Source organism: Sminthopsis crassicaudata, chromosome 4 (assembly GCF_048593235.1).
Source record: "Sminthopsis crassicaudata isolate SCR6 chromosome 4, ASM4859323v1, whole genome shotgun sequence".
NCBI classification, from domain to species: domain Eukaryota; kingdom Metazoa; phylum Chordata; class Mammalia; order Dasyuromorphia; family Dasyuridae; genus Sminthopsis; species Sminthopsis crassicaudata.
Window position 1 is genome coordinate 296,500,383 of NC_133620.1, and position 25,015 is coordinate 296,525,397.

At 36.2% G+C, this 25,015-nt stretch overlaps 1 protein-coding gene across 1 annotated transcript in view; it reads left to right on the plus strand.

Annotated features, from left to right (window-relative positions):
* The window catches only part of LOC141566784 (dynein axonemal heavy chain 2), a 117,936-nt gene that overhangs the window by 25,819 nt on the left and 67,102 nt on the right, over positions 1 to 25,015 (plus strand). Inside the window, exons 3-14 of the mRNA XM_074311828.1 lie at positions 169 to 360; positions 2,424 to 2,581; positions 2,995 to 3,082; positions 3,428 to 3,633; positions 5,874 to 6,003; positions 6,294 to 6,476; positions 7,138 to 7,352; positions 21,271 to 21,417; positions 22,044 to 22,200; positions 22,907 to 23,146; positions 23,476 to 23,664; positions 23,873 to 24,020. Of these exons, the coding sequence (XP_074167929.1) occupies positions 169 to 360; positions 2,424 to 2,581; positions 2,995 to 3,082; positions 3,428 to 3,633; positions 5,874 to 6,003; positions 6,294 to 6,476; positions 7,138 to 7,352; positions 21,271 to 21,417; positions 22,044 to 22,200; positions 22,907 to 23,146; positions 23,476 to 23,664; positions 23,873 to 24,020 (2,053 nt within the window). The remainder of the gene's footprint in view (positions 1 to 168; positions 361 to 2,423; positions 2,582 to 2,994; positions 3,083 to 3,427; positions 3,634 to 5,873; positions 6,004 to 6,293; positions 6,477 to 7,137; positions 7,353 to 21,270; positions 21,418 to 22,043; positions 22,201 to 22,906; positions 23,147 to 23,475; positions 23,665 to 23,872; positions 24,021 to 25,015) is intronic.

Below are 25,015 nucleotides of genomic sequence, written 5' to 3' on the forward strand. Positions count from 1 at the left end.
GGGCAGAAATTCTGAGGAGCAATAGTATTATGGAATAGCTGATAGTGGGTCAGGTAGTTTGAAAAAGATAATATGGAGATAGCAAATTAAAATAGGGCCCCAGTGAAATTAAGAGTCCTATTTCTAATATGTTCTCTGATGACTAACTCAGCATTTTTTCACCTGTAGGATGGTTCCCGGCAAGCACAGTCAAACCTGACCTTCTTGTCAATCCTGAAGGAGCCCTATCAGGAACTGGCAGTTCTGCAGCCTAAGGACATACCCAGTAAATTCCCTTTACTGCTCAGTCTCATCCGCATTATCTGGGTCAACTCCCCATACTATAACACTCGTGAGAGGCTCACCTCCCTCTTCCGAAAGGTCTGTGTGATGAAAATGGGTTTATTGTTTCTCAAGGTTTTGAAGACTTGTGCACTAAGTTCATTCAGCCAGATATCATCTGGGAATCACAGGGACCTTAAAGGTACTGAAGAATAGTTAGAAAAGCAAGCATTCCTACTTTTAAGAAGCTTGCATTTTAGTAAGAGTAAACAACACATATAGAAAATTTTAGCCCCACTACTCCATAGGATACAGTAGCAAAGCAGATGGTGATGTATCATTTTCATTGATAAACTCAAGTCATTTCCGATGATAAACTGTTTGATGGTGCCAAAGATTTGGTACCTAGAAATTTTTCTTTTTCTTTTGCATCTTTAGTAGTGATATCTTCTGACAAAGTGGAAGCCACAGCACCTCCAATTTGTATCTTCACAAGAGTTATTCCATCATTTTGGAAGCAAGGCCTATAATCTGGGTAGATGGGTGTGCTGCTATTTCCAGGGTTCTCAGGCTTATATATCATATTAAGGAATATTGTGGATAGAATGCTGGACTGGGATCAAGGATACCTTAGATACTTACTAGTTTTGTTGAACAAGGCAAGTCATTTAATCTCTGTCTCAGTGTTTTCAACTGTAAAGTAGGGATAATAATATTACCAACTTCTTAAAGTTGTTGTGAAGATATCTGAAAAGTATGAGGCCCAACAGAACATTTAAGTTTTCCAAAATTATTCTTTGCTTCAGACCCTAAATAGGGTAGATACTTGAGCTGAATTTTTTTGTATCTGAAGGAATGGAGTCTTAGGAAGCAGAATTTTCAGACTGGAAATTCTGGTAGGAAGGATTAGGATTACAGAAGACCTGCTGTCTTCTTTTTTCCTTGTGTTGGGATTTAATTCAACAAACATTTAGCATTCCCTGAAAATATGATTCTATTCTATCCACTAAAGCAAGAAGGATTTAAGAATGAAACATGGACAAGGCTTGGACAAAACCATTTCCCTCAAAGTTGTAGAATCCCTAAAGGGAGCCAACAAGTTAGAAAGGAAGCATCTGGATAGTGGGTATGGATGAGGCTAACAGGAGTGTGGGGGTGAATTTGGGAGTTTTATTTAAATACACTCAATGCAATTAATTGCATTAAGTGATTTCTCTCTGTAGGTATTGAAGTAACAAAATAGTTCTTGCTCTTAAAGGTGCTTCCATTCTCTTAGGAAGTACAACATGTCAACAGAGAAGTATAACACAAAGCCTGAGTGAACTCAGCTCTTTAGACACATTTGAAGCACAAGAGGCCATTAATATTTGGAGAGGGGGTATAATCCAGAAATGTTACAAAAGGTAGCATCTGAACTAAGCCTTGAAAGAAGGTGGAGTCTTTGAAAGATGAAGATGAGAAAGGATTGTAAGCCAAGGCTGAGCATTGGAGGGCTGGAGGCACAAAGATAGAGAAATTTGGGGAATGGCTTATTAGCCCAGTTTGATAGACACATAGAATACATAAATAAGTCTTATGAAATGAGGTTAGGAAGGCAGGTGGAGATAGAGTCTGAAAGTTCTTGTGGTAAAGTCTTTTAACATTTTATTCTAAAGGCAATAAAGAGCCATTGCAGATTTTTGTATGTAAGATGAGCATTAACCTTAAAAAAGATCATTTTGAGAGATGCATTAAAAATGGATTAGAGTGTCAGCTAGGTGGCGGAGTGGGTAGAGCACCAGCCCTGAAGTTCAAATCTGACCTCAGACACTTAATACTTCCTAACTATGACTCTGAGCAAGTCACTTACCCTAATTGCCTCAGCATAAAAATAAAAAAAATAAAAATAAAAAATCGATAGGAGAGAAACTAGAATGAGGGATACTAGTTAGGAAGCTACAGTCTTAGTGAGAGGTGATTATGTGGTTAGAGACAAGGACCCACCTGAGCCAAAGTGTGAAGGTTCATAACCCAGATATACAGTACACCTGGGAGTGGTTAGAGGCAAAGAAAACCATGAGTAAAGGAGTAGACTTGGGGAGGCAGTCAAAGCGACTCAAAGAAAGGATTGGGATATTGGATATTAGACTGGAAGACTATAGTAAATCAATTTATCCTTGTAGATGAGCAACGAGATCATACGTTTGTGCTGCCATAATATTTCCCTGGACCGAATATTTGAAGGCTATGTCAATTCTAGCAAAGAGAGTCTGCGCAGCTGTATAGCATGCTGTCAGGCATGGAAGGACCACTACATGCAGGCTGTACAATTGCATACCCAGTAGGTTATATCACTTTTTCCCTGAACCCTTCCCAATCCCCAAAAGAGCAGAATTTGTTTCCTGAATCAATGTTTTACTTTTGAGTTCTCATAGTCACAGATTTCATGTCCCTATTTAGTCCTTCTCTTTGGGCGCAAATCCAACTACTTCCCATCTCTCTCTAATAAACCCATATCTGTTCCCAAGACCCTCCCTTTTCTCCCTTTCCTTCCACAAATGGATCACAGAATTTTGATTTCATCATGTCTAGAACCTAGATGTATCATTCCCTGTCTCTGGTTCTTCCCATTATAAACCCTTAGAATTAACCTTTTTGCTAAAGACTCCTGTGAATTCAGTACTAATTTAGTATTGTATCTCCTGCCAATGGATCTAAAACTATCATACCTGTGTTTTCTACTTCCCAACTCAGGTTCTCCAACCGGGGCTGGGTTTTGGACCAAACAAGCATATTTGCCCAGGTTGATGCCTTTGTACAGCGTTGCAAGGATCTTATTGAGGTGTGGAAACTTTGGTTAAGGTGGGGAACCAAAGCCAATGGCAGAACCTTGTTTAGGAGCCTGAGGAGATGGGGGAATAGGGACTAATCAAGCAAAAAGCAATTTATTAAGTGACTACTAAATGCCAGGTACTTTGTAGTGGCTCTACTCTTTCCCTCTTTAGTCTATTTACAGATTCTGCCTCCATCATTATCATTGCTAGACCTAGTTCTTTAGCCTTAATTCGATTTCAATATATTATGCCTCTTACTGACCCTATTTATTAGATGAAGTATGATCACTTCTAGCTGGAAACTTCTAGGCTAAGAAGGAGAAGCAGGAGACCAAATGTGCAATCTCTTCTAGGTTTGTGACTGCCAATATCACTTCGCTCGTTGGGTGGATGGCAAGCAGGAAGACATACCCTGTTTCTTTGGTGCTGAAGGGCCCCAAATAGCACGTAATTTGCTGGAGATTGAGGACATCTTTCACAAGAATCTACTCATGCTACGGGCTGTTCATGGGGGCATCCTAGATGTCAAGAACACATCTTGGCATGAGGATTATAATAGGTAGGGAGTATCATAGGGTGAAGCCAAGGAAGGGGGCAGAAGGAGGACTGAGTAGAAAAAGAAAAGTGAATAGAAAAGGAAAAGTTTTCAAGATCAAGAAAAATAAAGGGACTTGTCTGATGCATGTCTTTTAAGAATAAGCTTTGGACTGGGAAAAACGCAAAAAATTGGCAGGGAAATCTCAAAAGAGATGAGACAATGGTTATTTGGCATCTAGATGCCCTCAATTGAGTACAAGACTCTTAAAAAACTATATTCTGTCTTATTGAAAGCACAAGTGATTGCTGATCTGCCATCAGTGATCTTTGAAAGATGTTGGAGAATGGGAGAAGTGTCACAAGATTGGATAATAGCATATATGCATTTTCAAATAAGAGGGTAAAAGAACACATAATTAAAGAGACAGTTTATAAATACTTAGAAAGGAAATTAGAAATCACTGAAAGCCTATCTTCAAGACCAGGATATGCCACATTAACCTCATGTCTTTTTCTGGCAGGGTAATAAGACCAGTAGATTAGAAACATATTATAGATATCTATTTGCCAGAGTTTCTCATTCTGGCCTTATATACAGGATGGATAAATATCAGCTAGGTAATAGGTGAGATTGGAACTGTTTTTGGTTGAATCCGACTAAGAATAATCATTCTAGGTTGATGTCACTTGTTATGACATCTCTAGCGTAGTATTCTAGAGAATGTGTCCTTGGTCTTATGTTATTCAGTTTTTTAATTAATGGCTTATTAACTTTCCAGGTAGTATGAAACTGAGAGAATTAAGTAGATTCTGGAGTCAGAATCATCAAGATCTTTGACAGTTAGATTGTTGGGTTGAGTTTAATAAAATGAAATTTAATAAGGAGAAACAAAATCCCACACTTGAGTTCAAAACATCAATTTCACAAGTAGGGGATAAGGATGATTATAACCATTTAATAATTCTGGGGAAAAGGATATGGCAACCTTGTGTATTCACTTCAAAGTAATAGTGTCATATGGCAGCCAAAAAACGTAATATCTTCCCGTGCAACAAAAAAATTAGGTTCTGCACACATATATTGTATCTAGGATATTCTATAACATATTTAACATGTATGGGAATGCCTGCCATCTAGGGGAGGGGGTGGAGGTAAGGAGGAGAAAATTGGGAACAGTACAGAGTACAAAGGATAATGTTGTAAATAATTACCCATGCATATGTGCTGTCAAAAAAAAAGTTATAATTATAAAATTAATTTTAAAAAAGCTAATACTATTCTAGAGTGCATTTAGGGAGGCATAGTATCTAGAAGTAGGGAAGTAATGATTTCATCATACTCTGAAATGGTCAAACTATAACATATAACTGAACTCTGTTGAGTTTTAGGCAACTTTTTAGGAAGGAAATAGGCAAATTGAATTATATATAGAAGAAAGACAGGATAGTATTTAAGACTGGAGAAACGTAATATGAAGATTGGTTGAAGGAACTGGGATATTTAGCTCAGAAGAGAAAATTTTATAAGGAAATGTGATTCAAGAATTTATAGGCTTGTCATGTGGAAAAGGAATCTGATTTATTCTGTTTAGCCTCAGATGTGCCCAACCCTTCTTCTAGGAGTAATGAGTCTAAGTTTCAGGCAAATAAAGGTTTGCTATAGAAAGCAATACAAAAACAAACATTGTAATAGAAATGTCCAAAAGTAAAATGGGCCACTTTAATAGATAGTAGGTTTTGCTTTACTGGATGTCATCAAAGACTAGATAACAATTAGAGATATTGTAGACAGGATGCTTGGTCAGGAATGGGTTGTGCCAGATATGGGGGACCTATGCCTGTGATGCCTGCTGTCAGGGAGGTTGATGGAGACTCACAGAACTTTTTGAGTTTGGGAGTTACTAACTGTAATGGGCTGAGTCAATTGGGTGTCTGTAGAAAGTCTAATTAATGTGATGAGCTCCAAGGACTGTGGGTGAGAGTTCATTGAGTAAACATACCAGGTTATCCAAGGAGTGATGCACCAGCTCAGAAATAAGTCAGAGCTACCATGGCAATCAAAGCCTCTGCACATCTAGTCTGGGCTAGCTAGAGAGAACCAGTTTTTAGAAAAGTAAAGTGATGGAGCCTCTGAGGTCCCTCCTAACTCTTAAGATTCTATGATTTTGTAAAGGGAGTTAAAGGATTTCAGGTGGGGATTGGGCAGAGGCCAGGAATGAGGGGTCATTCATCTCAACATGTAATGTTTTGCAACTATTATAGGTTCCGGGCAGGAATTAAAGATCTGGAGGTGATGACACAAAACCTGATTACTGCAGCCTTTGAGACAATTCGAGATGTAGAACATGGAGTATTGCTACTGGATACCTTTCATAGACTTGCAAGCCGCGAGGTGCCCACTTCTTCATGCATCCTTGAAAGCCCTCACTATCTTTAAATCTACCTGGTCTCTCCTCACCCAGAGACTACCCCAACCCATTTTTATCCCATATCCACCTCACACCAAATCATCAATACTTTATCAGTGCTCTCAAGATCACCCAAGGATGTAAAAATCTAGCAACATCCTCCATAGAGTAACTCTAACACTCTGGAATTACTAAAAGAGAGGAGCCTCCTTGTACATTAGTTCTCAAGAATCCAAGGAACTTCTTTCCCAAGCTCCTTCTATCTTATTTTTAGGCTATAAAGCGAACATTTGACAAGAAGGCAGTGGATCTATACATGATGTTCAATGGGGAACTGACTCTGGTGAACAGGGAACTGAGCAAGAAATGGCCCTATATACCTCCATATATGGGCCAGTATTCTGGTCATGCCTTTTGGGTGCGCACCTTGCGTCGTCGCCTTGATCGTTCCATGAATGTAAGTGTTCTAGTATCTTCTAGTATCTTACCCTTTCATATCTCAACTCTGGTGCTTGGCACTCATTCTGCACTTTGTGTATTTCTCTTTTAGTAAGACCCTAGTTCTTGCTGTCTCTTTTTTTATCTCCTTTTTCTTTTTCAATGTAATGTCTTCTCTGTTCTATAACATCTTCTTCAATCTTTTTCTTTTATAACATCTTCAATCTTTTTCTTTTGACCCACTCTATTGATCAGATCATTTATGTAAATCTTTCTTTTACATTTTCATTTTTTTCTTAAACATTTTCTTATTTATTTTTAACATGCTGTTAAAAACACTTGAGTTCCAAATTCTTTTCTTTCCTCTAGCCCCTCTCCCATTTCTTGAGAAGTCAAACAATATGATACCCATTATACATATGCAGTCATGTAAAATATTTCCATATTAGCCATGTTGTAAAGACAAAGTCAAGAAAAAGAAAGTGAGAAAATTATACTTCAATTGCACTTGAAATAAATCAATCCTCTCTCTGAAAGTATCTTCTCTTCTAGTAGATAGTATTTTCAATCTTTCAACTAAACTTTCTATAGCCTCCAGGTAAAAGTCTTTGGACCAAATTAGGTATTAACATGTTAAAAATATAGCCTGCTTATACATTTTTTCCCACCTGAATTTTTAGTGCCTCTCATCTGCCCATTTTCTGCCCCACATTGGCACTGGAGAGGAGAGTGTCCACACATACCAGCAGCTGACCCAGGCTATGGATGAACTGGTTCGAAAGACTTTTCAAGATTGGACACAGACTGTGGAAAAGGACAGCATCCGGAGACTAGACACCCCACTGCTGGGGATCAGTACGGAGAAGCCAGGAATGCTGGATGTCAATTTTGACAAGTAGGGGATCCATCTTCTCTGTCCCTCTTCCCTGACTCTTCTCACAATTTTGTCTTTGTGCCTTGGTTCCTATTTCCATCAGTCTCTCTGGTTCTATAATTTGTGCTCTACCATATTTGCTTTTACTTTATAACTTGAATTTTACATTTTAATTTTTTAAAAGAATTATCAACACCCTCAAAAAGGAGCCAATGATTAAGTTATACTGCCACCTGGTGTTTTGTTCCCTGATCAAAACCATGTGGTATATGGCAGGAGGGAAGTCTCTGAGCAAATCCCTCCTTGTAAATTTATAACCATTATTTTTTGGTTTTGGAAAATTTTGAACAATAACTGTCAAAGAAATATACAATACAAGGGACATTTTACATAAACCCACCAGGCTTTAACAAGGCAGAACCAAAAAAACTAAGTTAGCAAGCAAATAAGATGGTTTTGTTCCATGTGCCTTTCTAGGCTATGTCCCCTTCATTCTTTGCTTATCAAGCAAGCATTTAATAAACCCTTACTATTTGCCAGGTACTATGCTAAACCCTACGAATACAAAGAGAGCATACATTCAATAGAAAAACAATATGTATACGGAAATACAAAATACATAAAGAGCAGATGGAAGGTAAGGTAGAAAAAATGGCATTAGTGTTAAGGGGACTCTGAGATAGGCCTCTTGAGGAAGATGGGATTTGAGCTGATTCTTAAAGGAAGTCAGAGATTCTAAGAGTTGGAGATCAGGAGCAAGAGTATTGTAGGCCTGGGGGCAACCAGTGCAAAATCACAGAGATGAGAGATGGAGAAGTATATATAAAGAAGGGTTAGTATGTCAGCAGGGCTTGACTATAGAATGCATGTTGGAAAGTATAGCCAAGAAGACTAAAAAAATAGAAAGAGGCCAGTTTGTTCCTAGAGGTAAGAGGAGCTGCTAGAAGTATATTGAAATAGGTCCCTATGGTTAAAACTATGCTTTAGGAAAATCACTTTGGCAGTTGTGCCAAAAGATGGATTAGAGAGGGCAGAGGTGAGATTAACCAGTTAAAAGACTATTGCAATTGTCCTGCAAGATGTGATAAAGACCTGAACTAGGGAGGTAGTTGTGTGGGTAGAGAGAAGACATATATGAAATATGTTGTGGAGAAAGATGACTGGGATGAATGAGTCAGTTTGAGGATGACACTAAGATTAAGGTCCGAGGTGAATGGGAGGATGATAGTGCCCTAAATAGTAATAGGGAAATTGAAAAGAGGAGTGTGTTTGGGGATAAATATAATGAATTTTGTTTTGGATATGTTAAAGGTGACTCTGGGACATCCAGTTTGAAATATCCAAATTAGTACTTGGTGAAGCTTAGGAAATAGTGACTGAAAATAAATCCATCAATGCATCTTCTGACTCCAGAAGGATTCTACTAATCCCTGTCTTTAGATTTTTCTGACCTCATAATTGGAACATTAAAAAATGACTGGGATTTGCTCACTTAGATTGGTGACATTTAGCTCCCTTTTTCTAACTCAGTTTAAAGCTTCACAGCTCCGTAGCATCTGCAAACCATCCAGAACTAGTCGGTTGCTTGAACGAGCTAGTTGCCTTGGACTTAGCTAGATCTATATGGAGTTTCACCTTTCTCGGTGAATCAGTAATTTAGCTAGTTATTATAAAAAATAAGATTTATGTCTGATCCATTTGTTCTTTGATACAAATTGCCTTCTAAAGAGGCCCTATCTCATTTTATTTATAACTGTTTAAAGACATTGAAATGTGCTTTTGGGAAGATGTAAAGAAATTAAAGAGTAATTTTGACTGGATGAAGCCAGCTTTCATATAAACTGTTATGTTATCATAGTCTCAGAAAAATTTGTATTTTAAATTTTCACATCGATATTCATTAGTGAAAAGGGTTGATATTTCTCTTTTCTGTTTTGTTTCATCTCATTTTGGGTATCGGGATCATATTTGTCTCAGAAAAGTGGTTTTTATAGAGTGAAGAATTTCTGTATTATTTAGAACAATTTTTAAGCATAGGATTATTCCTTTTTACAGAAAAGTATATCTTTCGAAAAATCTGTTCTTTTGGGGTACATATAAATTTTTTTGTCTTTTGGAATACATCATATTCTAATTCTCTTATTTCTTATAATTAAGGAGTAGTATTGAGTTTTTATATTCAGTTCAGAGAATCTTGAATTTTATATCATCTATACCGTATGAGTGAGGATCAGCTTAAGGAAGTGGGAATATTTAATTTAGATGGCAAAAAATCATCAGGATTTATTCTTTGCAAAGGAATGAGATAGGGCTGTTTTTCATTTCTCATTTTTTGCACCAGGCTTACTTGTAATTTTACAATATTCACTATCAGTTATTTATAGTCATGTATTGGAGCAACTAGGTAGCATAGCAGATAAGAGTCCTGGATCAGGAGTCAGGAAAACTCACCTTCTTGAGTTCAAATCTGACCTAGACTTTTACTAGCTGAGTGACCTTGGGCAAGTCACTTAACCTTTTTGCCTCAATTTCATCATCTGTAAAATGAGCTAGAGAAGGAAATAATAAGTCAATTCAATATTATCTTTGCCAAGAAAACCCCTAAATGGGGTCATAATGAGTTGGATGTGATTGAAAATGATAGAACAATAACAGTCATGTATTGTTTACATTGCACTGCTAACTTTATTTTGCATATGACTGTATAAATCTTTCTATTCCTCTTATAGCAGAGTAATATTCTGTTGTATTCATGTATTAGAATACCCAGTTGATAGGCATTTACCTTGTTTCCAATTTTGGGTTAATATAAAAAAGTGTTGCTATAGATATTTTGGTAGATATAGGGACTTTCTTTTTAACAATGGACTGTTTAGAATATAAGCCTTGTAATGGAATCTATAGACATTAAAGGATATGTATATTTTAGTCACTTTATTTCATTATTAAAACTGCTTTCCAAAATGATTGTATCAATTCACAGTTTTACCAACAATGCACTAGTATACTTATCTTTCCACAATCCCTTCAAAATTGACTTCTTCCATCTTTTGTCATCTTTGCCAATTTAATGGGTATGAAAACTCAGTGTTGTTTTTACTTTCATTGCTTTTATCCTTAGTGATTTGGAACATTCTTTTTTATTTTAAAAATATTTTTAAATAACAATTTGTGCTTCTTTGGAGAATTTGTTCATATTTTTTGGTCACTTATCTATTGGGGAATGATTTTTTTTTTGGTTTATTTAAATACATGTAAGTATATACACACCTCTCTCTCTTTCTCTCTCTCTCTGTATATATATATATATATATACATATATATAATATATATGTAATATATATATGTAAAATCTATCAGTTATATATTTTGGATACCAAACCCTCATACAATTACAGTTAACTTTTATCTTTTATAATTTCCTATTAGTTTGGTTAAAACTACAACTTCTACCCATAGCTGTGAGAGGTATATGATGAGCTTCTCTTTAACTTTTTAAATAATCTTTAATATTAAAGTTATTTATCAATTTAAAATTCATTATGGGATATGGTTTTATATATTTGGCAAAGCATAATTTCTGCCAGACTGTTTCTAGTTTTCCCAGTATTTTTTTTTAATCAAATGGGGGTGGGTCTTTGTCAATCTGCATTCAGTTTCCATAGTTCTCTCTCTGGATGCACATGTCATTTTCTAGGCCAAGTCTATTGGAATTGTCTTAGATCACCACATTGCTGAGATGAACTAAGTCCAACATAGTTTATCATCACACAATCTTGCTGTTACTGAGTACAATGTTCTTTTGGTTCTGCTCACATTACTTAGCATCAGTTCATGTCTTTCCAGGCTTTTCTGAAATCAGTTTGCTCATCATTTCTTAAAGAACAATAATATTCTGTTATCTTCATATACCATAACTTAGTCAGCCATTCTACAATTGATGGACATCTACTCAATTTTTAATTCCTTGCCACCACAAAAAGAGCTACTATAAATATTCTTGCATATGTGGGTCCTTTTCCCTCTTTTATGATCTCTTTGGAATATAGACCCAGTAGTGACACTGCTGGATCAAAGTGTATGTACAGTTTTGTAGCCCTTTGGTTAATTCCAAATTGTTCTCCAAAATGGCTAGATCAATTCACAACTCACCAACAATGAATTAGTGTTCCAGTTTTCCCATATCCTGTTCAACATGCATAATTATCTTTTCCTATCATCTTAGACAATTTAATATCTTTCAGGTATCTCAGAGAAGTCTGAAGTATGTCAGAGTTGTCTTAATTTGCATTTCTCTATAATCAGTAGTGATTTAGAGTTGTTTTTTATATGATTATAGATGGCCTTAGTTTCTTCATCTGAAAATTGCCTGTTCATATCCTCTAATTATCAATTGGGCTCCAATTGTATTCTTGTATTCTTATAAATTTGAAGCTTTCATCAGAAACACTGGCTGTAAAAATTGTTTCTCAGATTTCTGCTTCCCTGTAATCTTGGCTATGTTGATTTTGTTTGTGCAAAACCTTTTTAATTTAATGTACTCACAATTATCCATTTTGTATTTTACAATGTTTTCTAGTTCTTCTTTGGCCATAAATTCCTCCCTTCTCCAAAGATCTGACTATCCATTGCTCTCCTAATTTGTTTATAGTATCACACTTTATTTTTAAATAAATGCCACTGTAGGATTTATTCCTGTAGAGATGAACCACTAATTAAATAAACAACTGGTTCTAGGAAGTACATTTAAAAACGATTGCACTTCTAGATTTCTAGACTTAAAATTTTAAAATTCTTTTGCTAAAAATCTTAGTGTTGACCAGACCTTGTAACTTTTAAAAACTTCAAAATGGGGAAATAGGAATAGGAGCAAAGACCTCCCCTGTGAAATATTGATAATAATACCTGCCTAGCTCATAAAAATATGTTAATATTAAAATTAAATAATCATATGTAGGATATTTATTCAGAACTTAGATGGTGGCTCTCGTGAGGGTTCCTAGATTGAAATGTGTGATGAGGAGTCAATTTGGTTGGCCTCTTCTCTACATCTATTGATTTTGATCTGTGTCATGACTACTAAGTATTTAATACTATCACTATTAGTGCTGATCTCTAAATTTCAAATGGTCATATAATCAATATCAATCTTAAGCTCTTCAAGACCTACAATTTGATTTTATTAAGAAGATAATAAGTGGAAGACTGCTTTCCAAATGCCCTTTGGACATTTTTAGTGTTATGGTTCCTATTTTGAGAATGTACTCTCTCTTTGCAGTTCTTTTTTTGCCCATGGCAAAATCAGAGAGTTAAGAGGAAGTAACTCAAGAATTAAAATTGTAGGCATTGTGATATAGTGTGCTGAATGTGATACTTTATATGATCGACTGTGTCCTAGCTACTGCTGTTCTGGTACTGCTTCACCTAGAGATGTGGAGACAGTGAGTCCCACTACCTAAGGAACAGCCAGATCCCACTATCATGAGATGGGGTTTATTTTAAATGGTAGTTGACTTCTAATCCCTCTTAAGCATCTATCTCTCTATGGAGTCAAAGCCAAGCCTATTGGGAATCTGGTGGGTAGATAAACAAAATGTGTTAGAAAGTAACTAGAGAAGAAGGGAAAGGACAGAAACAATGTCCTCCTAGCCAGAGTTTTCCAGACAGACTCAGGAGGATTCTGGAGTTATATAGGTTCTGCTAGAAATCATTAGACACATCCACAAGCATTGAAGTAGAGCCAATCTTTGAGTCATAGGTGAGACTTTTCTTCTACCTCTGACTATAATATTGGGAGGTGGGAAGGAGGAACATATAACCTGTTGGATAGTTGATCAATAAAAAAAAAAAATTCAGATCAGTGAGTGCTGCTTGAGATTCACAATACAAACCTATTATCTTTTGATTTATACCTAAATATAATTTCAATGTATTTTCAGTGAGGGTCTGTTATTATTTTTTTTTTGTTTGTTTGTTTTGGTTTGGGTTTTTTTTTGCTATATGTGAAATAAGCATCATCATCTTCCTAAATACTATTCTCAAGATCTCATAGACCATTGTCTGTTAGGCCTACTCTCGCTTAACTAATGCTAATTGGTCATTATTCCTAGGCCTATCAGAGAGAAACTGGTAAATATAATATCACTCTTATCTCTGCTTTGAGGTCCCCAGAATCCTCCGGGGATTGCTGCTATGGCATAGGGAAGCAGTTTTTAAGCATAACAGAGCACCCAAGAGTTTTGGCAAACAAGCTTAGTCTTTATTCACATGGTTCACATCTACTCTATGACCTCCTTCATCTATCTTGGTACTTGTTCCTCCAGGCCAAACTCTAGATAGTAAAGAGAGAGAGTTCTTCCTGCCCAGAGCCTATATAGGGTCTATGAGATCACAGACATAAGCCAATCGATGATGAAGGTTACATCCTGAACTTGACCGAGATTTCAGTGAGACTTTAGGTTCCCACCAATGGCTGGAGGTCCCACCCACGAAGGAAGTCCCTAGTACTCAATTCCAATTACATCTGGGGACTTCAGAGATCACTGGCCCACTTACATCTCAATTGCGCTTGCCTGACCTTTCTAGGACCCTTACAATTGTCATTCTACACTTGGATGATAATCTGATTTTTCCTATAAACCTACCTACACAGTCAGTCAGGCAAAAACAAGTATTTATTAAATGGCTACTCTATACCAGGCACTGGATTAGATGCTGTGAATACAAAGACAAAAATGAAATTGCAAGAGAGATGTATGTATTGTAAGTATGTTCACAATATATATAAAATAAATATAGGTAATTTTAGAAAGGGGAATGAGCAGCAGTGGGGATCAGGGAAAGAAAGTGGTAATTAAGAAGAATATTGAAGGAAAAAAATAAATTCTTAAGAATCAGAGGTGAGGAAATGTGCAAAGACACAGAGATGGGAGATTGTATTGTGTGTGAGACAGAAAGTATTATGGCATTTAAATTAATCAGAACAAAGTAAAATAATTATATTAACATGCAATAAACCTTATAACTTTTTACATCTTAAAAACATTTTCATTTAATATTTTTAATTTTTTCCCAATTATGTAAAAATAATTTTTTAACATTCATTTTTCAAAATTTTGAATTCCAAATTCTCTCCCTCCCTCTCTTCCCTGGCCCATCCCTGAGAATTTGATGCAGGTCATACATGTGCAGTCATGAAAAACATGTAGACCAAAAATGTTTATGAGAAAAATAAGGAAAGTTTTAAATCAATCAGACTCCATCAGTTCTTTCTCTGAAGATGAATAACATTTTAGAATTGTCTTGGTTCATTGTGTTGCTGAGAATAGCTAAGTCATTCACAATTGATCATTGTACATAATATTACTATTGTTGTATATAGTATTCTCCTGGTTCTACTCATTTCCCTTTGCATCAGTTCATATGTGTTTTTAGATTTTTCTGAGATCATATATTTCAGCAGTATTCCTTCACAATCACATACCAACAACCTGTCCAGCTATTCCTCAATTGATGGGTATTCCTTTTACTTCCAATTCTTTGCCACTACAGAAAGAGCTGCTATAGATATTTTTGTATATATAGGTCCCTTTCTTTTTTGTTTTTTATCTCTCTTTTTAGATACAGGCCTAGTAGTCCTTTGGACATAGTTTCAAATTGCTTTCTAGAATGTTTGGAATAGTTCACAATTCCTCCAACAATGCATTAGTATTTTAATTTTCCCGTATCCCCTCCAGCATTTGCCATTTTCTTTTTTTTTTTCATATTAACTAATATGATAGTCCTGTAGTGGTATCTAGGTTGTTTTGATTTGCATTTCTCTAATCAGTAATGATTTAAAATATTTTTAAAAACTCAAACAACCTTAATGTACAATATGTATATTTGTTTCATCAATTTTTTTTTACATAACTGGCATTGAGTTCATAAGATTTTGACATATTCTTTAATTGCTTCTCATGAAACCTGATCCCATTGAATATGAAATATACATTGACAAATAGACCTTCCTCCCTGTCCATGTCTTCATTTTGATTAAAACTCACAATTTTTTAAAAATTGGGATGAAAGCAGGCAGGTTTCCAGAGCACTGAAACATGTTTATCTCCCTATCTTAGATAAATTTACTTTGTGATGTGTGGAATGTTTCAGGGACTTGTGTTTCAGTATTTCATTCCCCCTGGGAATTTCTTTAATCCTAGAACAATTTTGCTTCTCAATATATCAAAATAAAATTATTTTATTTTTCCCTAAATTGGGACAAAACTTTCAGGTTTGAAATTTTAACAATTTAATAGAAAGTAAAAAAAAAAAAAATCCCCAAACAGTTCTTTGGGTAGATAGTTTACCTGAAAAAGTAGATGTTATAAATATTTCTAGATCTTACAGACTCATGTAGACTTCTGAAAAAGGTTTGGAATTAGCCCTCACTGAAAATGTAAGTTTCAGCAGTAATAATTATATTTTTTTAATCTTGAGTATCCCAGTTTTTTATTGTTTTGTCCATAGTGAGTGGTTTTTCTTCATAGCAGTAGTCAAAAGCTTTAAAAAAAATTTAAATTAGACTTTTTGTCGTTCTTCCACAACTAAGGAGTCTCTGTAGAGGAGTCAGTAACAACATTTCTAATTGCTTTCAGATGTCTTTTATTTTTTTCCTAAGAATTAGTTCAGTTTTCTACTTTGTTTGATACATATGATTCTGTTTCATTATGAAATAAATGCTTGTCTTCCCCACACCAACTGTTGCAATATCTAACAATACTTGAATTATATATTCCTTAAGAATTATGATTTTTAGAGTAATTTCTTTAGAGTAATCTCAATTTTAAAAATCATTGAATTAAAATGTAACAAAAATGAGCAATAAAATACATATGTGGAGTTTGAAATCCATGCACAACTGATAGAGAACTAATTCCAGATGGGGAAACCTGTTGAATCTGGTTTCATCTGGTCAAAGTCACATGTTCTGAGTTAGCTTAGTAACAGCAGAACACTCACATGACCATTGCTGCCATGAAATAAAACTATATCAAAATGATTTTTTGGTCCATATAATTTGCACCATTGTAGACCAATAGGACTGGACTTGAAAGTGCATGGAAGGGAGTAATGTGTATTCTTGTAAGTCTTCTCTGAACTGCATAGTGTATGACAAAACTAGAAAGATAAGAAGTTATAGACTAGTTAATGGACTAAACCATAGTAACCAAGTTATGGACTAAAATAAATAAGAGTAGTATGGATGAAAGGAGAGTCTGCTAATGGTGGCAAATAGACAGACTAAAAAATGGCACTAGAAAAGAAAAAGTATTCTACCTCCTCTTAATAGTCTAGCATGGCATGGACATGAGAAAAGGAGCAATTAGTATCATAGGATGGCCAGGTATGAGGTATCATTTGGAGAAAATCAAGAGGAAGTGTCAAAAGGAGATGTCTTCTATGAAGAGGAGTTTGTTAACATTAGAGCTTTGTTGTTGTTCAGTTATTTATTTTTTAAAATTTTTTTATTTTATAATTATAACATTTTTTGATAGTACATATGCATAGGTAATTTTTTACAACATTATCCCTTGTACTCCCTTCTGTGCCAAATTTTCCCCTCCTTCCCTCCACCCCCTCCCCAGATGGCAGGCATTCCCATACATATTAAATATCTTATAGTATATCCTAGGTACAATATATATGTGCAGAACCGAATTTTGTTGTTGTTGTTGCAAAGGAAGAATTGGATTTGGAAGGTAAAAATAACCTGGGGAGAAAAACAAAAAATGCTAACAGTTTACACTCATTTCCCAATGTTCCTTCTCTGGGTGTAGCTGATTCTGTCCATCATTGATCAATTGGAATTGGATTAGCTCTTCTCTATGTTAAAGATATCCACTTCCATCAGAATACATCCTCATACAGTATCGTTGTTGAAGTGTATAATGATCTCCTAGTTTTGCTCATTTCACTCAGCATCAGTTGATGTAAGTCTCTTCAAGCCTCTCTGTATTCATCCTGCTGATCATTTCTTACAGAACAATAATATTCCATAACATTCATATACCATAATTTACCCAACCATTCTCCAATTGATGAACATCCATTCGTTTTCCAGTTTCTGGCCACGTTGTTCAGTTATTTCCATTGTATTTGACTCTTTCTGACCCTATTTGAAGCTTTCTTGACAAAGAAACTGGAGTGGTTTGCCATTTCCTTCTCTAGCTCATTTTTTACAGAGGCAAGAATTGAAGTAAACAGGGTTAGGTGACTTGCCTAGGATCACACAACTAGTAAGTATCTGTGATTAGATTTGAACCCAGAGATGAGTCTTCCTGATTTCCTGACTTTCAGGTCTGGCTCTCTATTCATTTCTCTACCCCAACAACAAAGCAGGAGAGGTTAAAAGTAAGAAACGTTTTATGAAACTAATAGCATTGTTGTTAGTAAAAAAAAAAAAAAATTCAGTGAAAAATTGATACTACGTATACAATTAAGTATCATAATACTCAGTGATTTTAATGCAAAGATAGCTGGATTTGGCAAAACATATATTGAAAATATGGTCTAGGAATAAGAAAAGAAAAAAGCCAGAGGTTGTAAAATACATAGCTATGGAGAGCTAATGATTGGCAGAGCCTTTCATCCACATGACCTCAGGAGCAAAGGCAACCACCTACCTCAAGTGAAGACTGAAATTGAATAGGATAGACAAGCAGTCCCTAGAGAAAGAAACACATCATCCCAAATAAGAGGTAGTTCTGAGCAATGACACCTTTGATGACTTAAATCCAGCCTCTTAGAGAGGAGGAACAAATTTGGACAGTGTTGAGTTCCTGAACCAAGCCCTTAGCAGCAGAAGAAGTAGGACTAGCAGATACACAGGGGAACTGACTCACAATTCAGAGAAGCAAACTTCACTCTTACTTCCTGACTTTTCTCTTGTTTCTCAAGAAACCCCAAGTATAAGATTCCATTTTAGGGGCCCTCCCAATATCTTAAAGTACTTCCCTCAGACTGAAGAGGTCCCTATAAGAAGTGTATTATTCACCAGCACTTGAGTTGTTGACTCATTTGCAATCCCAAGCTCAGACTGTATTAGTATCAAATTTCAGGAGAGAAAGTGAGGCTAATTGGAGAGATATTTATTATAGATTTATTATATTTATTATAGATAATAGCCCATTTCTCCCACAATATATTCCCTCTCCCATATGCTTATTTCCTTTCCTATATAATGAGGGTAGTTTCTTAATTGTTCTCCTTAATTATTCCAATGCTGAATCCTTCTGGAATTATTGTTTAAAATTGTTTAGGGTATGCTCTATTATAAATACATGATGTAGTATGGTAAGAACACTGACTTTTGGTTCCAGCTCTGACATTTATTAGGGGAAGATATGATTTCCTGTGGATGATTAACATTTGCACAGCCAATCTCACAGACCATAGCAATGGTGCTCTTATTTTTTAAAACACTATCAGATTTTTGTCCTGTTTCCTTTTTTATTTCTGACAACTAGAGGGAGATGTTGTTTCTATTTCTTCCTTTAGCCCCATTTGGTTCACCGAGAAGTGTGAATCCCTTTGGAGATTTTTTTTTTTTTTAAATCTCAGAGGAGGAAGCCTCTTAACAGAGTCAGGTCAAGGCTCTGTGTATGAGGCAAAATCTGAAATTTATTTCCTTCATGTTAATGATCACCAGATGCTTTTATTCTTCACTGTAACATATGCAGCTTGACTTATTACAAAATAAATGCTGATATACCATGGAGAATAGAATTTCTGGCATTAAAAATATGTACAGTTACCAAAAAACAGCTTAAAAAACAGGGATGTGTTGGAGCTAAGATCTTACCAGCTCTGATGATTAAATTTTTTACGGTGAGCAATTACATCTCAGAAATTGACAAGACCTCCTGAGCCGTTATCCTATATGGTCTCTAAGATCAATTAAGCAATAGAACTCTAAAAGTTTCTAGATAAAGGTACTTACAGAGAAAGGAGAACAACAACAGGAATTATAAAACACCCCCCCCCCCAGCCTATGCATCCCCGGGGGTTACATCCTCCCCTTGCACACCCAAGATTCCTAGGAAGAAAATGCTCAGACATGAGGCACATGTGCTAAGAACATGTACAACCAAGATGTCCTTCTCAAATCCTGAATCTAAGTCCCTTTTTTTCTCTTAATGGAATCCTTATGAGGTTTCCTTAGGTTTCATTTTCTGGCTTGGTGAATAAGTGACTTTATTAGTCTGTAGTTAATATATCTGTGTCTTATGAGGAGTCACAGTCCAAAACTGCCACAGGCACTTTCCATATCCATCCATCTATGCCCCTGCTACTACCTTCAGTAGACTCTCTCATTCTGATTGCTGAGGACTTCAGATAGATTTTTCAACCTTTCAAGTTCTCCAAATACTGGTTCACCTAAGATCAGGAAATTATACACACACAAAAAACAAATGGACATATGGCAGCTGGGTGGGAGATAAGGAAGCAGCTTCTGCCCCACCCTCCCTTAATTTGCCCAAGTAACAATTCTTGCCTCATTCACCATTAGTAAGAAAAAGAGCAAAAAGGCCTAAAGAAAGGGCCTATTTGATCTCTTTCAATGGGAATTCAGTTTCCTGACTCCTAAGTCATCAAAAGTCTGTTTGTCATTGTGCAACATTATCCCTGCCCAGAGACCCATGGTCCCAAATAAGATTATCAAGTTTTCGTATGTAATTACATTGGAAATAATCTGAGAAATATATGTACATGATTTATATAAACCACCAGGAAGAGAAAATCTGAGCAGTAGTCATTAGAGAGGCTTCTGTGTTTCTCCATTACAAATAATGGTAGCTTTTGGTTTAGTATTACTAAGAAAATGTTCATTTAAATGTTTTAATAGAAATGGGTATCATATTTCATCAAAAATTTTTCCTTTATTTATCGTGGTTTTTATTGTTTTTGTTATCAGTATTGTCTAATATATTAATTTTCCTAACATTGAGCCAAACCTGCATGTTTTAGCATGTTTCTGTAACCTCTATGCTAATATTTTATTTTATATTTAATATTTTATTCAATATTTTTCATCAGTGTTCATTAGAGAGATTGGCATATCATTTTCCTTCTCTACTTTCTCTCTCCATATTTTAGATATCAATGCCATATTTGTCCCATAGAAAGACTTTGTTAGGGTACCTTCCTTCCTTTTTTGGGGGGAAATAAATAATTTATGTTAGGAGTTAATTGGCTTTTGAATATTTGTTAGAATGTACTTTTAAATCATCTGGTCTTGGAGTTATACTTTGGGCGTTTCTTTTTGCCTTATTCATTTTTTTTTTTTCTGAGATTGGATTTTTAAATTTCTTTGGTTTTTGTTCTGTAAATTCCCAAATTTTGTATTTTTGTAAATTTTTATCTCTATTATTTAAAAGATCAGGTGTTGGGGGGCATAATGACTGGGCAATGTCAATTTTAACCATTTCCTTTATTCATCTCTTTTACATTCTTATTTTTCACTTAAGTTATTTGGTTTTCCTTTTTTTAAAAAAAAAAGTAAAAAAAATACCTTTTTGTTTTCATATCATATTTACTTCATGTGTATCATTCTTTCTATCTCTTTCCTGAGAGACTTCCCTTATAACAGAGAATTCTTTTAAGGTGGGAAAAAGGAAAAAATCAGCAAGACTGATCAACACAAAAAATATTTGATATTTTAAGCAGTATTCCATACCTATGGACAAAAGGACAGAGAAAGATAGGGAAGGGAGGATGTTTCTTCTTATATCTCTTCATTGGAGACAATTTTGTTCTTTATATTTTCTCAATATTCTGTTTCAGTTTTTTAATGTATAGTTGTTTTTAGCATTTATATTGTTGTAGTCGTTGTACCTGTTTTTTTTCCTAGCTCTGGTTTTCACTTTACATCTGTTTATGGATGTCTTCCCATGATTAGGACCCTGCTGATACTCTTTGTGGAGATTCATTTTTGGGAGAGGTTGCTGTTTGAGACTCCTCATTATGTAGTGAATGTAGCTGAGCGTGCTGAGGACTTGCGAGTCCTGCGTGAAAATTTGTTGCTTGTTGCCCGAGATTATAACAGGTTGGTCTCCAATTTTACTTTGTCTCTTTAACTCTGTTTTTGTGTCTTTAACTCTGTTCTGCTCTGGATTTTGTTCCTTCTTGATACTTTTGTCTTTCCAAAATCTTAGCTCTTCCCTAGGGTTCAAAATGCTCAAATTCTGTCCTTCATATTTGGTTCCACAAACTTTGATTTAAAGGATAAAATCAAACTAACTCCCTGAATGCCATGGATCTAGGCTATACTTTCTGAGATTAATCCAGGAGGAAACTCAGTTCACAAAGCTAGACAAACTTCTGATTGGGACTTGAGTCAGTCTATCAGTGAGCAAAGTAGCATTAAGTGAACTGCTTTTATCTCCATATTGATCCTGAATTTCTTCATAGTCTTTTTTTAGAATGAGGGCATCATGGCAGAACTGAATTCTTTCTCTGTTTTTGAAGCCTTTTTTTTTACCTAGTTAGGTTGAGGGGACCTGGGAGTGGAGGCTTCATTTCAGTATTATTTCATAAACACTCTTCATTCCTACCTTAAAGTACCCTGAAGTCTTTCAGTTCATCTCAGTGATTATGAGAGAAATATCTAGAACTCTGCTTCTCCTGATTCATTTTCTCCATTTGTTCCCTGGCCCCTCTTTTCATAAATAGGATCATTGCAATGCTGTCCCCAGATGAGAGGGCCCTGTTCAAAGAACGAATCCGTTTCTTAGACAAGAAGATCCATCCTGGACTCAAGAAACTGCATTGGATCCTGAAAGGAGCAAGCACTTTCTTCATCAATGAGTGTCGTATACATGCCAGCAAGGTGGGTCTTGGTACAGAGGCAGGATTACACAGGTAAGTTTCTGGGTTCCTAGAGTGTTCCTGGTTCCCATCTATTTGGGATGGGGGACTGAGGGAATCAGTGCCCTGCCCATGGAGTGGGACTTGGTTTTAAAGAGACCTAAATGTAGAAAGTTAGAACTCTGAAAAGGTGTATTTGAATCTCAAGACAGCAGAGCACTTAAGGCTAATTATCTACTCAGATAATGGGGTCTATGAGCATATACTTAGATGATATGGTAATATGATGGCTCGCCTCAAAATTGGCATTTGCTGAATGTGTGGTGGTGAGATAATCATAGGCAAGGATTGAAGGGCAGAGGGAGAGAGATCAGAGTCTCTCTGCCGAAACACGTTGAGGAGAGTCCAGGCTCCAAACTTGAGAGTCCAGGATTCATCTTTAATGAACTGAGTGGCAACTTGCCTCCTTCTGTTCTGCTCCTAAAGACTAAGGACTTTGGACTGATCCTGACTCTGACTGATCCTGAAGCCCTCCAGAGAGTTAGCCCGAACATTATACCTGAATCCTAGTGAAATTTTATTTTCGCCCCTGAGAAATGGAATAGATTTCCTTTCTGTAGAATTATGTCACAAAAGTCAGTTTAAGGTTTATGATTAGTATTAGAAGCAGAGAACCTTCACCCAGAACTCAAATCCTCATGATTATGTGTCTTAATATATCCAACCAGGTTCAGATGATTGTGAATGATTTTAAAGCAGCCACACTGACAGTTGGCTGGAGGGCACAGGAAATATCTGAAACTCTATTGGTTCGCATTACTGGCAAGAAGGTTTACCAAGATCTAGAATTTGAGGAGGACCAAAAGGAGCATCGAAGTGTAGTCCTGCAAAAATTGATGTCTCTATATGAGGAAGTGGTGGATATCATGAGTGAAACCTTTGAAGTCTTCAAGAATGATGGTGCTGAGGTAGGAAATTTAGTAGCTAGTGCTATCTAGCAGGGCAAACAAATCTTATTTCCACTTTGAACTGCTTAACACCCAGCTCTGCCCTTTCCAGTTGTTACCTCATCTTTTCCAATTCCTGCAATTCCAGTATCCTTTTTATAGCCACAAGCTCATTTTTCTTTTACTCCTTCACTCTCAGCATCTTAAAGAGTATCTTCTTCAATTCCAGCTATTGTTCACCTCTTGAGAAGAAAGCTTCTAATTGCTCAGCTCCTAACTTTCTCCTCTTAGTACTCTGACTATATCCCTTTGAGGGCTACATTTCTCTTTGCCCAACCTCTTTCCACCAGATTCAGCAGCAGTGGTTGCTATACACATTGCAATTGAATCATATGATGGAAGAAGCTTTGCGTCTCAATGTCAAATGGTCACTGCTAGAATTGTCCAAAGCTATCAATGGAGATGGCAAGTCCACTCCCAACCCACTTTTCCGAGTCCTTGTCATATTGCAGAATGATGGCCCTGGAGGTGTGGCTCAGGTAGGAATTCCAACAAAGATGGGAGGCATTTCTCCTTCCTCCCTCCCCCCAACCTTATTCTCCACCCTTGCTACCCCAACTGTCCTGTAGCCCTTGCCCCTCTCCAGGGTTTACAGATCTTCCCCTCTGTTTCCTTTTCCTCTTTCCTAAACACTTTCCTCCTATCACAGCCAGATGCTAAATATCTTCTACTCTCTTCCCCACATAGGTGGAGTTCTCACCCACTTTGCAAACCCTGGCCAATGTGGTCAACAGTATTGGCAGCCACCTCATCAACACAATCTCTGTCTTCCGCCACCTTCCTGAAATTCTTCTTAATCGAAAGATCAGTCGTGACCCCATCTATGTGATAGTGGGTGAGTCAAAGATAGCAGAAAGGCACTGAGGGCAAGATATGGCAATGGAGGAAAGAGGATGACCTATGAAAGAGGGTGTACATGTATAGGATGACTATGCGTAGAAAAGCCAACTCTTGGAGCAGTAGGAAATGTACTACTGTTTTAAAATATAGTGTTTAAGAATGGGATTTGAATTTTTTGACCACTACTTAAAATAGAGGAAGGATCCTTGGCCAGGGATTGAATAGTCTTTAAAAGGAATGACTTGGAGCCTGAAAAGGAAAAAAGAGAGAAAAAACTGCCTAATATATTCACCAAGTTATATACCATAGGAAGTAGCTATAAAATAGGAAGAGCAGAAGTAGGATTAATAGGAGACAGAATTCAAGAAAGAAGCCAACAGCAAAATCCATTCAGTAAAAACCTATTCACAAATGCACAAAGTATGAATAATAAAGTGATCTAAAGGCCATATGTCTAACTCCTTCATATTATATAGGAGGAAAACAAGGGCCAGTAAGGTAAGTTTACAAGGTCCTCACTGCAATCTTCCCTTCATGAAACTTCAAAAGTTATTATCCTAAAGTACAGGTGTGGCCATGGCACTCTTAAGAAACTCTAGTGGCTCCCTCTAATTTATAGATAATCACACCAGTCCCTCTATTCTTAATATAATTCTTGGCATATAGTAAGCATTTGATAAATGCTTGTATTATTAGTAATAATAATTAGAAATTGCAAAGAGGCAGATTTAAGCCTGATGTAAAGGAAAAATTTTCCAACAATTAGAATTAAACAGGGGCAGCTAGGTGGCACAGTGGATAGAGCACCAGCCCTGAATTCAGGAGGACCCGAATTCAAATCTGGTCTCAGACACTTAACACTTCCTAGCTGTGTGACCCTGGGCAAGTCACTTAACCCCAGCCTCAGAAAAAGAAAAAAAAAAAGAATTAAACAAAAGTGGAATGGGCTACTTCTGAAGGGTGTTCTAGTGCTAAGGTTACATATTTCTG